This window comes from Epinephelus moara, chromosome 5 (genome assembly GCF_006386435.1).
Source record: "Epinephelus moara isolate mb chromosome 5, YSFRI_EMoa_1.0, whole genome shotgun sequence".
NCBI lineage: Eukaryota > Metazoa > Chordata > Actinopteri > Perciformes > Serranidae > Epinephelus > Epinephelus moara.
The window spans coordinates 5,735,280-5,748,228 of NC_065510.1; the positions used below are offsets into that span (position 1 = coordinate 5,735,280).

Below are 12,949 nucleotides of genomic sequence, written 5' to 3' on the forward strand. Positions count from 1 at the left end.
GATCACATCAGAGTGGACACAGTAGCACATACACCCACACTGATCTTTCCACCCACTCACAGTCCTGGTATCAGGGGGTGCCTGCTATAGAAGATCCTCTATAGAAGTCTTTTCACTACAGGAAAAGTTAACCAGCAAATAAACCAGTAAAATAGGCTAATAAGGTTATATGAAATGATTGTGATGAAGAAACTAGCATAATGATGCATGTTTAGCAAAAGCATCAAGTTGTTTGGCTAAATGCATGGCAGTTAATAAGGTGTATTACACACATAAGTATGAGATATGTGTGGTCATATGATAATATAAATTTAATGCTGCAAGACTTGTAGCCATGCCACTTTGAAAAGGGCACCACTCATTCAGTAAAAAAAATGTACATAAAGTTATTTGACGACCAAAACAAAGCTCAATATTTTTCTGATTTTAAATGTTTACGTGTTCCATCCAAACTCTGGGGATACATGTCCGGAGTTTTTAGAAAAAAATTGAGCTCCTGTTTTCCCAGGGATCATTTGACTGAGGTGTCATGTTTCTTAGTGAGGTGGCTACCTGGTCCTCAGCCTTAATATTAAGATTAAAGATTAAATACACTCAAGTTTGGATAAAGTTGGATGATACATAGATGATCGTGAACTATTAAGGGAATGTTCAATTTTATAGGTACAGCATCTGCCTGTGAAAAGACTATTGCCTTTTTGTGTTAATGGTTGTACAGTGTTGTAATATTGTATTTGTCTGTTGTGCACCAGCAAGTGAGCTCAGCTCTGTTTCAGTGGAGGTGTGGTTGCTACCGTTCCTTCAAGACAACAAAAGAGCATATTAGCTTCTGATACAATTAGTATTTTACCAAGTGATATTTGTCCCTTTATATTGTGCAGTTCTAATGCCTCATTTCACCCCCCAAATTTGGCCATTTCCATATTTTCTTGGAGGTAAATCATAAATCTGCCTGCTGCACTTAAAGCACTTAGAAACACATCATCAGCAAAAAACAGACCTTTTCCTTTATCTTGCCTTATTGTACATATAGTTTTGCATAATATCATTAGCTTATTAAACTAGATTGTTTGCTGCATGAGCTTTTTAGATTAGTTTAACTTCATACACAAAGTTCATCAATGCATTAAATTAGCTTAAACCCTGTGTTGGGAAAATATATTAGCCTGTGAGAATGTGGTTTTGTGACCCAAAGGGTACACACAAGCATGCAAGTAAGCATGTTTGCATGCAAATTATAATAAGACCTAAAGTAAAAACTTAAAAGCCCATGTTTGTCCCTCTCTGTGAGTGGGGAAGAGGATGCGACATTAGAAAACAGTTCACTTTGCTTTTTGCTCCGGACAAAAGTCTCGCCCCCTTTAGTTACTGCTGCTAGGTTGGACAAGCTTGACAAAAAGAAATATCAAAAAGGACTAAAGTATGCAATGAAAGGATATATTGATGATGGGATGCTAGACATCATGTATATGCAAATAAATACCACAAAAAGTTTCAGAGCGGCACGTGGCTTTACGGAGATATTATGAACAAAGGAACATTAACCTTGTCCTTTTCTAGCTAACGATAATTAATGAAATCTTCGAAATATGTCAGTGACCAACCTGTCTGTCCTTTTCTAAATGTCTTTAACGTTACCACAGAAAAACGTAGGAAGCAATCCTGGCTGACACTGGTTATCTGACAGTAAGCTAACTCCTCTTGATGTCGCTTAAAATTAGCTAGCTAGTTAGTAAGCTTTTGGCTAACAATAGCTAACTGAAGATGTGACTACATACAATGTTATATGTCCGTGGAGATTGTGGATCCAATGTAGTGTGACTTTGCATTGTAATGTTAACGTTGGACCTAGGTGTTCTTAGTGATGGTGTTGATGTTCAGCTGATGGTCTACTGCACAGCCTAATCCACTCGTTACAACGGACATGATTTGTTTTCAGTTATGGGAACCATAACCATCTTCAAAATTTGGTTTTCTTGTCAGCATAGACGAGCCTAGTGCATAGCATATCAAAACCAGAAAAAGGACAGCTGACCAAGGTTCTGCCAGATACTAAGCTTGCTCAATTATTGGAGCACAGACTGAAACGGGGCAAGACTAAGGAAGGGTCAATTACTGGTCACCACTGACCAAATATTTGCTGAATTTACCTCCAACAACTGAAGATTGACGCTCCTAAACCTACCAAATTTGGGAACAGAACATTTTATATTTGAAGTCTTAATTTTTAAGCTCAGGTCTACATGGATTGACATGGAACAGAATTGTCCCAACTGCTGGTGTATTCTGCATGTTATTGTGAACTTCTCTGTGTCAGTGATTTGGTTGCAATCTGTGTGTCTCGTCCCCCACTCCCATCCCCCCCACGGCTCAGGGTCCCATCTCACTCAGGTCTAATCTTGCAGGGTAACTTGTCATTTTTTCAGCAGCCACAGACTTGACGGTGGGCAAAATCTACGCAGCCATGATGATCATGGAATACTACCGGCAGAGCAAGACGAAAAAGCTGCAGGCCCTGCGAGAGGAACAGGTAGACTCCACCCCAGAGAAATTCCCCGAACGCAAAAGAATTCTGTTTCCTTTTTCTCTTCCACCTCCCACTGGCTCTCTTTTTTTGATGCCGCTTCTACTCGCCCTTGGATTTAATTTTGCCTTTCTTCTACCGAATTTGGATTTAAAAGCATAAGAACCATGTCTTATACATTTAAATCCTATATAAGCTCCCAGCTACACTTCAAAACAAACCCCTCTTCCCCAGGTTTTCTTTTCATCACCTGTTTACCCAAACCTGACCTCCCTCTCAGTCTGTGCTGTACCCTTTATTAGCATGCTCCCTGGAAATATGCGTCCTTTTTCTAGCACCTTGTTGCTCCCTCGGCCAGCCTTGTTCCTTTTACCATGCTTGCTAACAGAGCTATCAAGCTGTTTTACGTTCTCTCGCTATGAAGCAACTTTTCCCTTTCCCACTGCTTTTTCCCCCCTTTTCACCACAGCCTGTTTGAACGTGGTGAGGAAGATTACAAGGGTTCACCAATTCATATCAAATGGTCTTTGTTGTTGGTTAATGTTCTGAGCAATGATGATGATGATGATACCACATGGCCTTACCTTTTGTACCCTGTCAGTGCTCTTCCCCTCTTGTCGATGAATGCCTTTGAGATGCACTCGCTCCCGCTGTCTGTATTATTAGTCCACACTGCGGATGTGTGGAAACATCTCTCCACTCATGTAATACATCCTCTTCCCTCAAGCAAGTCATCCAGTTGTTACAGCAATTGATCATAAATTTGACATGGTACAACAAAGTCATGGAGTGTGGTCAGCCTGCTCTATATTGCCTGAGACACAGCCTCTATCTTCAAATGGGATTTCCATTTCGCAGAACAAAGGAGTGCATTGGTGGATGGAGAGTATGTTAGTGTTTTTTTCCTTTCGAACAGTGCAAATACAATATGTATTGGTATGTTCCTGAATGCAGCCATCCCATTGGACTGAATGGACAGGTCCACACAGGCTCTCTCAACATCAGCAGTACACAAGGACTTTAACCAGTCAGTGTGTCTGTCAGTGTGTCCCGCCATCTCTACAGTATCTCACTTCATGCTCCGTCTCTCCTTTCACTGTGGTCTTTGTTTCTTTATTGCCGTATTGTTTTAAAGGAAGAATCCACCTAAAAATAACACTGTTATAAAAGTTTTGCTGTTTCATGATCTGTTATTCTTTTTTTTCTACGACTAACACAAATCATAGTCAGTGTCTTGTCAAGTTGAGATATTACAGCACAACTACAGTGGAGTTCAATGGCAGGATATTTCTTGGTTAACGCAAATATGAGATGTCATTTCCCCTTAGGATTAAATATCATGGGTAACTTTAATCATACAGAGAAAATCCTTATTACAATAGGCGAAGATCCAAAGTACCCTCATAAGACCAAAACACAATGGAGCAATAACTACGACACAGCGAAGTATGACATAACAATAAACATAATTAAAATAGATTTTAAAAAAAGAAATGATTTAATTGTGCTGCCTACTTTCTTTGGGGCAGAAGTACAAATATCAAGGAATAATGACCAAATCAAGAAAATCTGCTTTTCAACAAAATCAGGCAGGCAAAACACTTGCGTCTGAAATGCTCCACGTGTGGCATGATGCCACGTGGTGGACGGAACAAGAACGGGTGCAGCTGCGCCCAGTGGAATTGTCCCTTCTGGCAATTTTTCTTACAATCGAGATGCCGGTGAAGATAATAAAAGCAACTGACATATTCATTTCGTATTTTATTTTTTCCACGTTAGTTTTGGCAATGGAAATTGTGGTATGAATTTTTTCATATTTGCATCTTCCAACTGAAGGAAAGGATTGCTTTGGCGGTCTCATGTAACAGTGCAAGGAAGCCAGCGGGTGGATTTTTTCTTTAACTCCACTATCTCGTTCTTGTCTCTCCACCTCCCTCTGTGTATTACTCCAGCCTCGTCTCAACTGTCCTTTTCAGTGTTTGTTGACCTGTTGTTGTGTCTCAGATATATTGTCTGCTGTCTGTCATCCTCTTGCCTTTCTTTGCTCTGTTTTGGAGTCTGTTGTCCCTCATTCCTTGTCTTCCACGTCGTATCTGTCCTTCTGATGCTCTCCCTTTATCCTTCCAGGAAGAGATGAGACCTTGACTTATCAAGCTCTCCCTACTTGGTCAATCCACGTTGATTGTCCACTCTAACCAAGACCCATTCTCTCCAGTCTGTGTGTTCATGAATCTGTCTGTTTGCCTGTCTGTCTGCCGTGATGGTTGGTGGGATGTTGAGTGGAGGTTCCTGTGACCAGTGGCTCCGTATGTAATCAGTCAATCCCGGGACCATTCATTGATACATATATGCCACTGCTGAGACATACTCCATTGAAGCCGATATCTGTGTTAAGTGTTTGCTGTTCATGTTTTTCACTATAATCCATCTAAATGTTTGTACCATGGATTTTCTCAATAGAGCTAGCCAGTGCCAAACCAGACCGTCCGGAGACGAACGTGAGCCATATACCCCTGTGACACAGACGGTGACCACTGGACAGGATTAGACCAAAGAAAGCAGAACTTTTAAAGCTGTGGTTTTCCGATAATGTCCCACATTGGCAGCCATATTGGATGACTAAATGTCTAAACAAACAAGTTTAAGACCTCAACAGAAATTAAGTGAATTTTTGATATTTCATACACTCATACCAGCCACCAAATTGTTTTTGTGCAAAGCTCATTTTAGCTAGCTAACCGAAGTGGGCCATAACTAGCAAAAACATCCGATGACAAACGCTCAAACAAGTTGTCAAAGTCTCATTTATCCAGTAGTATGCTCAGCACTTCCCAAACACATGTATTTACGGTAAAAGCCTTACAATATAAAACACTAAAGACTACGAGTAGCGCACCCTTTGCATGCATGAGCACGCATGTGCGTATTAGCCTCGCTTGAGCAGGGTTCAAAAGCACATTCGTTAAAATGCACGCTACTTCGTTGTCCACGAAACTTGTAAACATCACTGCCCTCATGCTTCCATGCGTCCATTATATTGGCATAGATACGGCCAGATGGCACTAGAGGGCAGAGTCAAAGGTTTTTAAACAACAACTGAGGTGCCAGAGGAGGAGGTTGTATTATTGTACCTTTAAACAGAGGCAGCGTTGTAGACGGTTTTGGTCTGCGCGGCCATTTTTACATTACATGCCGACATGTGACCGGAGAATTCTTTTCACTATATTCCCTATATGTTACTAAATATTATTATATATTACAGATAAGTTCCATTCCTCCATTATTTGAATTTCTTCATCATCTCCTATGGTCATATGTCGTTTGAAAGTATGTTGCGCTGCCCCCACAGTCTCCGGTGCTCAGTTTTGCCGTATCTGCAAGCTCTCAGATGCACAAATATGGATGAAATGAAGGCAAAGTGCAGACAAAAGGCTCTATCCATCTCCATCTCTATCTCCATATCTAACGTTGAGCATAAATAAGCCCTTAGAAGATCATCACCAACATTAAAGCAGTCCTTTGCAGATATCTAGATAGATAAAATAGATACATGTGCTACTTAAGTTTTAGGAGCAACTGCAAAGCCTCTATTACCACATTCACCAGTTGCATAACCAGTGTTTCTAAAGATCTGTTTGACTGGTAAAACTATAAGTATCTTATCATAACTTTTAATGCACATTGTAGCCTGACAAACATCCTGTCCAGCAGATCAGCCTGATGTGTTAGAGGAGGTTTGGACGTGTATCTGTTTCTGAACTGGCCTCGATCCATCTGCACTCATTTAGCATTCAGCCCTTAGCTTCCAGGCTGTGGAGGGACATGACAGAGGCTGTAGCAGTCATGAACCGTCGCCTTTTAAGCCACTCCTGAGAGGACTCCATTACCCAGGATCCCTTGGGGGGAAAGCTGCTTGACCTCTGACCTGATGGAAGCAGAAGTTTTTTGATCAGGTTCAGATGTCCACTTCCCACAAAATGGCATATTACTCAAAAGATCTGTGCAGAAGGATCACACAGATTGTCACACTATGATTTTTGAGTAAAATGTCTTTTTTTGATGATGTGTTTCATGAGTATGGTAATCTGGTCCAAGACCTGTGATTTAAGAGCAATCTTACCTTAAATGCCTAAGGTACAAGTTCCCCTCTGACACAGATCTGAGATCAGCTTTTCAACCCTGAATATCAACCCAAACTGATATAAAGAAATAAGTCAAATCCTAAAGTCAGCAGTGTCCCTTTAAACACTCATTCAGTGTGGTTAGCAGATCCTAGATCAGTAGTCTGGCAGGGAACTTTACCTTGGATACCCACAGCCATGTGTTTGCCGATGGCGCCCCTGTGTGGGTGCATGCTGCGAGTGCATCCTGTGTTTGTGTCCTGTGTCTGCCCCCTGAGTGTGCCTGATGCCAGCCTGCAGGCCATGTCGTGTATCTCACACAGAACCGAACGCCATTAATGTTTCAGCGCATGGAGCCGCCCTCTGAGGGAGGGGGCATGGATGGCCAGGGGGGTCAAGGCCTCAACGGCCTCCCCAGCACCCAGCCAGATAACCTCAACAGCATGTGAGTAGACTGGGCAGGGGAGGGGACCTACATGCAGTGCATGAGACAGCAGAAAATATATTTATACTAGCACCAACACACACATACACATTCATAGTTATCTATGCATGTATATATTGTGTGTATTATTCCCTTGGTCACACTTTTAGGGGCATCATGCTTCTTTTTAAGGACAGTATTTCTGAATCAGAAATGTTTTATATTACCAGCTAACTCTGCACTTTCATCTTTTGTAGATGTAGTGGTTTTTGTGTTGCAGGAGACGTTTCCCACTGTGTCTCAGGCTGAACGTTTAGTTTGACTTCTTGTAAAAACCCTACATTTCTCTTCCCTAGAACTAAAAACCTTTGCTGTGAATACATAGATTTCAAGTTCACATCTAAAGTAAAAATTTTGTTAACTGGCAATAAAAATTATTAAAATTCTTATTTATACATACAGTACACACTCTGCATCTCTGTGATGTAGTTGTCTTCTTGTTTTATCCTCCCTGGCTGTGGTTTACTGTAACCTTTTTTTCCAATTGTCTTTTCTCTTGTGTGTCGTAGTGTGTATGTATATGTGTGTGTGTGTGTGTGTGTGTGTGTGGTTTTCTGTTGTCCATTTCCTCAGCTGTGTGTAAGCATTAGTTATGTGTGCAAAAAATATCCTTTGGAAATAGTACAAGTCCTGTTTATGGTGCTGAGATTGAGCCGAATTTTACAAATTTGCACATCTTTCAATGTGCGTGTATGAGAGTGTGTAAGTGTGTGTTATTGTCTGAAATTGTTGTTAGACCAGTACTGGTCCAGCCACAGGGTCCAGTTTTCCCCCTAGTCATTGGTTCAAAGTCCACACAGTTTAATATATTCAGCATCATACTTGTGTTTGGCCGTGTCAGCGAGCTAGTGTGCTGTCTCTCTCATGCAGCTGTCTGTTAGTCACTCACTATACAGCAGGAAATGGCACTTCAAAATAAAAGTTCTGTGCCCAGAATTCAGTGTACTTAAAAATTAAGTGCATTTTTTACAAACATGACATGTTTGCAGATCACCTGCAGTCCATTCAGAATTGACCCGTGACCCACCAGTTGGGAACCACTGGGTTAGACTGATGAAAGTTGAGCCACGTACAGTTACAATGTAAACCTGACAAACTGTGTTGGAGATGTCCTAAAATGGCCGCTGTGCAGAGTACGCTGTTAATTATGGTAATAAGGTATTATTCAGTAGGCGTTTACTAACATGTGAAAATATCATCCCCGTCATCACAGTGATATTCATAAATATGCCTTGATTTTTAAGAAACACCACATTTTAAGAGATTTTTTTGTCATAACAAAATTAATATGCAGAGAGATTTAAGAAAATATTCAGGAAACAGTGTGAAGATTTTTTTCATTGAATCAGCTACTTGATTGGTCAAAGATATTGCACAACTACTCATAGTGGGTACATTTATTTTGGTTCCCTGATGTGTAATCTGCTGACTTGTGTGTATGTGTGGGTGCCAGACCTCCCGAGGGTGGCATGACTGAGAGCCAATCGTGGGTGACGGCCAAAGCCCAAGAAATGTTCCAAAAGACGGGTAACTGGAGCCCCGACAGACCCTATCCCGATGATCTCCATGACAACCGTCACAACCCGCAGGTAGGCTGAGCGCAAACACGTCATGTCGTCACCATGGTAACACACCAATTCAAGCCCAAGCACCTCTGAGCTCACATAGTCAGTTTGTGTCCATCCACGGCGGTTACGTTCTAGTAACTAATCGATGGGCAGGAAGTATTAGATGCTAATGGGAAACTTTTCTAAGGAATCCTGCTGCTGAAATGCAGATATTGAAAACCTCTCTAGAGCATCACATTTTTCACACAGTCACAAAACCTGACGTAATCTTATATACTTAATGGTGACTTGTTGAATGACCTGAAACTGCAGGTGCAAAAATGAGTCCCACTTTTGGAACTTATTGACGCAACTTACCAATATAATTTCTGCTGTATTTAAAGCATAAAACTTTTTGTCCATTCAATCCATAAATTTTTGAAAGCCTCACCCACCCCAACGCCCATCCTTAGATAAAAGTATGAACAACCTAAACCTGTAGATGTCAATACTCTTAGCCCTCTGAATATACCAAGAGTCAGAGCTTTAACGCAAAAGCACAGCCTTTCTATGGACAAAAAAAGACAAATTTAAGCCACTGTTTTAAGGCAAGTAACTGAGTGGAAAGTAAAAACCCATATTTCTTTGCCTCTTCAGGTAAGTACTTAATTTCACATTATCCTCTCTCATTCATATCTAACCTGGATAGATGGGAATTTCAGGGATAATACATGATTGATGAGGATCCATGGGGCATAATTTCTTTGTAACTGGAGTCTCTCATGATAAAATCTTGAGGAATTGTCAGACCTAAATCCAGTTTCCTGTCTCTGATATTAAGAGATTTGACGCAGCTGCAAAGGGATTTAAGAGCTCCACCTTAATGCCCTGTTTGAGTGTCTTCGTTGTAAAAGAGATTGAGAACTATTAGTCCTAAATCTACTCCGTCATCTCTGACACCGAGTTCTTTGCAACCTCCGGTGAATTAGTTCAGAGTTTAGATCTTTTCAGTATCTGAAGTGCAGGATGTTACTGTAATTACCTCAGCGTACAAGACTCTCTCTGTCCTCTGAGCTCTTCTCTTTTCTCTCTTCATCTCTTTGCTCAAAGTCCACATCTCCCGTAATCTCTCAGTCTTACCATCTTCCTAATCCCTGAGTTTTTCTGTTCACTCTTCAACCTCCTCTTGAGTCAATGGCTAGGAGTTGGTAGATGTGTTTTTGTGATGTACATCTTCTCCTCCTCACTGCCCCTTACTTTTACTTGTCTGTTGGGACGTCCCTACTCCCCAGCCCCTCATCTCTCTCTTCAACCCCATGACTAACATACAAAGGTGAATGTAGACCAGGAATTGTGCGATGTAATCTTTGGAAATAAAAGGACAAAATTTAAAAACAAAACCTAACCTTGGGTTGGCAGATTTATGCCAAAAAGGTCCCAGGGTTCCCAAAGAAGCTTTTCCCAATGGTCAGAGCATTAGGCATTAACACACAATCTGGCTATGTGCTTTTCAAGTTCATAAACTGAACTAATCTGATCGGTACCCACCTCATTTAAATGTTGTGGAGTTTCTTAATACAACAAAGGCCTGGTACACACGTACATGGGTATTTCTTAAAACAGAGCTTTTTTTTTTAGTGCATTTTGGCCTTTTGTCTGCATGCAAACCGCATTTTAGGCACTGTAACATCAGCCGTTAGATTGTGGACTCCTGATTTGAAGCCTCGAATATGCCATTTCGGTTATCACTATCTTGGATTTTTTTAAGCTAGAATTGACCATACTTCAACAGGAGGGGTGAGATAACCTTAAAGCCAGCTGTTCCAATCATTAGCACAGACGTTTATAGCTATGGTTAACTGTCATAATGATAAATGCTAAACTAGCACAGACAGCCTTAAAGCCATTAAAACCATTTTTTAAATAAACCAAAATGTACTCTCCAGAAAAATTGAATATCCGACTTCTTTGAGGATCTTTTAGTACAACCAAATGCTGACAAAGACTTTTTTAAACAACCAAAACTTTACAGTTAATTTTCATGAACTGTAACGTTTTGGTTGTCTAAAAAAGATGAAAACACACTGAAATCGCTGAAGCTATGGCTACGTCTATACTCCAGGGCCATGGTTATGTTATCTAATCAACATTGTCGCCGTGGTAGTGACTTGTCAACAGATGGCACCCAGGTGTCACTCAAAGCGTCACGCCCTTAATTATGCATAACTTTAAGCCTTAATGACATTTAAACTGGTGAGTTATGTAAAATTTCACCCCTCGTACAGTTGTCATCACCTGTGAATCAGCTATGGAGACCAAAACCTGGCTGTAAATATATTTATTTTGCTGTAAATTTGGGCATTTTAACATTGGGGTCCATGGGGATTGCCTTGTTCCTGGAGCCAGCCTCAAGTGAACGTTCATAGAACTGCAGTTTTTGCCATTTTGGCGTTGGCTACATTTTTCAGTCGCGGAGGTGGCCACTTGGTTTAAGGTCAGTGAAAGCAAACCTTTTGTAAAAGTTCTTTTAGAGTGAAGATTTTGAGGAACTGTTTTCAGTGTTAATGTGTAGACAGGTAAAACAAATTTTGTGGCTTGTGACAGCAGAATGTGTGCTGACATCTTCTTTGTGAGGCATTACAAATGAAGTAACATTTCGGGCAATGGCGGACATGACCAAAATAGTGCTGGCTAACCTTGCTAACTCTTTACATGTTTAAACACAGATGTAAATTGCAGCCAGATAGCCTTCCAATTTTTTGTGTTTTTTTTTTTTTTTCAGGCGTCTGTTCGGCTAACATGATCTTCTTTGAATGACTGCCCAACGTGGCTTCAGGGTTAGCGTTATACCATTGCCTGTTGGTTTAGCAGCGCTTCATTTGTCTTTTTGGGTTTCATTTGGACAGAGATTTTTTAAAACAGTGCCTACAGTTTATTTATTTATTTATTTATTTATTTTAAAAGCGAAGGAGAAAAAAGGCCCTGTTTTCAAAATACCTGTGTACGCATGGAACAGGCCACAAGTTGCAACATTTAACTTATGCAACAACATGTTGCATAAATGATAGAATTTAAGTATTTTATTCCTGAAGTTGAAAACAAAGGAAGAAACAAAGATCATAGAATTTGCTTCTTGACCCTTCCATCTCAGTTAGCACCTCCCGCGTTTATTCGATGCCACCCACCTCCCCCTGTCAGAGTCCCCTCCCTCAGCAGACAGTGGTCACGCCCCCTCTCGTTGTGTTTTACAGACGGTAGAGATGAGGGAGATGGGGCGGGACGGGTACTCCGACACTGAGCCCTATCACCTAATGGATGGGCATGGGCGGACCCTCTCCATGCCCCGCCTCTCGGCAGACAACCAAGTGAGCACCTTCATCCCACCATCACCACCACCACCATCGTCATTATCATTCCTCATTAATATACCTGTTAGCAGTGAGGACAACTGAAGTGAATTTAAGAAGTCTCAACTTGCATCCTAAACAGAGAAGAGAACTGAGTCTGTCATGACCCAAACCCCTCTTTATTAAAATACCAAACAAATATATACAGATATGTTTAAAATAAAAAGACATATCTATTGATTTGTTTTGGTATTTTTTGTCTTCACATTTCTGAAGAAAAAAAATTAATGAACTAATTTGATATCTTTAATAAAATAATTTCAACAAAGTACTTTTAATTGTTATTTTATTTTTTATCATGTCTCTAGTTCTCTGCATGGGAAACATAGTTCACTTCCTACAAAATGTTTTGCTAGGATGCAAAGAAGCAGTGAGACTTTCGTAAATTCACCTCCCTCTGTCTGGTCTTCTCCTCCCTCCCTTCCTGCCACCATCCCTTCACCTCCACTCATCCAGCAGCCGACCCACCACAGAGCTCCTCTCTGAGCAGTACAGCAAAGTTGCATATTAACATCGGAGCAGCAAGCAAAACGGGTCGGAGGGCTGGATAAGTGGTCTAGATATGTATCAAAATATATATCTAGAATACCTATATTATAGAGTATATTGTCACCTCTAACCGTATCCTGTTCCCTAATCCATTTCCATTATATCCTTGGTGTGTCTGTCCTGTGTAAACTGTGGCCAGAGTTAGTGTCTCACTTCAGAAAAGAAAATGAGAAAGTACTCATTTATTGTGATGAGTTCAAATCATTTAAGGCCAATACAACCACATGTTGGCCAAAGGCACAGAAACAGTAGGTTGCCAATTCTTTACCGGCACATTGATCTCAGCGGGGGCAACTGCATCATTGGCTTCATCACAC

General features: G+C 40.8%; 1 protein-coding gene across 1 annotated transcript in view; it reads left to right on the forward strand.

The window, feature by feature from the left end:
• The window catches only part of cacna1ab (calcium channel, voltage-dependent, P/Q type, alpha 1A subunit, b), a 209,432-nt gene that overhangs the window by 168,055 nt on the left and 28,428 nt on the right, over positions 1 to 12,949 (forward strand). The window contains exons 41-44 of the mRNA XM_050044006.1: positions 2,427 to 2,530; positions 6,969 to 7,090; positions 8,583 to 8,718; positions 11,928 to 12,041. Of these exons, the coding sequence (XP_049899963.1) occupies positions 2,427 to 2,530; positions 6,969 to 7,090; positions 8,583 to 8,718; positions 11,928 to 12,041 (476 nt within the window). The remainder of the gene's footprint in view (positions 1 to 2,426; positions 2,531 to 6,968; positions 7,091 to 8,582; positions 8,719 to 11,927; positions 12,042 to 12,949) is intronic.